The sequence below is a fragment of the Salvelinus alpinus genome, chromosome 1, assembly GCF_045679555.1.
Source record: "Salvelinus alpinus chromosome 1, SLU_Salpinus.1, whole genome shotgun sequence".
NCBI lineage: Eukaryota > Metazoa > Chordata > Actinopteri > Salmoniformes > Salmonidae > Salvelinus > Salvelinus alpinus.
In genome coordinates this window covers 109,418,261-109,419,074 of record NC_092086.1, presented here as the reverse complement: position 1 = coordinate 109,419,074, position 814 = coordinate 109,418,261, and the positions used below count along the sequence as shown (strand labels likewise).

General features: G+C 57.2%; 1 protein-coding gene across 1 annotated transcript in view; it reads right to left on the bottom strand.

The window, feature by feature from the left end:
• Positions 1–546: 546 nt before the first annotated feature.
• LOC139567621 (proteoglycan 4-like) overlaps positions 547–814 on the bottom strand; it is a 1,801-nt gene continuing 1,533 nt past the window's right edge. Inside the window, exon 3 of the mRNA XM_071388994.1 lies at positions 547–814. This exon is cut by the window's right edge and continues 206 nt beyond it. Within this exon, the coding sequence (XP_071245095.1) occupies positions 547–814 (268 nt within the window).

Below are 814 nucleotides of genomic sequence, written 5' to 3'. Positions count from 1 at the left end.
CTTATTGGAGGCTGTGTGTGTGTTGTGACGTCTCAGTGGGGACATACATGGATCATGACTGTAACAGGAAGGTGGTGTCAGCTGGAAGTAGCATAGGGAGGAACCTGGACCTGCCCATACTGCCACAGGCAGCGGAGGAACAGACACACAGGCGCTGGCACAGACACGGCGCTGGCACAGACACACAGACACACACACACACACACACACACACACACACACACACACACACACACACACACACACACACACACACACACACACACACACACACACACACACACACACACACACACACACACACACACACACACACACACACACACCCAGCGCCTCTCCTCTTCTCTCTCTTCTAATCCTTCCTATGCCATGGTGTCCTCCACCCAGAAAAGGAAACCGAGCAAAGTGTGTGCCAGGGAATTTGCATGGCTCAGTCAAGCTGTAGGGCTGTAGGGCTGTTGGGCTGTAGGGCTGTTGGGCTGTTGGGCTGTAGGGCTGTTGGGCTGTAGTGCTGTTGGGCTGTAGGGCTGTAGGGCTGTTGGGCTGTCAGGCTGTAGGGCTGTTGGGCTGTAGGGCTGTAGGGCTGTTGGGCTGTAGGGCTGTTGGGCTGTAGGGCTGTAGGGCTGTGAGGGCTGTAGGGCTGTAGGGATGTATGGTTGTAGGGCTGTTGGGCTGTAGGGCTGTAGGGCTGTTGGGCTGTGAGGGCTGTTGGGCTGTAGGGCTGTTGGGCTGTGGGCTGTAGGGCTGTTGGGCTGTAGGGCTGTTGGGCTGTGGGCTGTAGGGCTGTTGGGCTGTAGGGCTGTTGGGCTGTGAG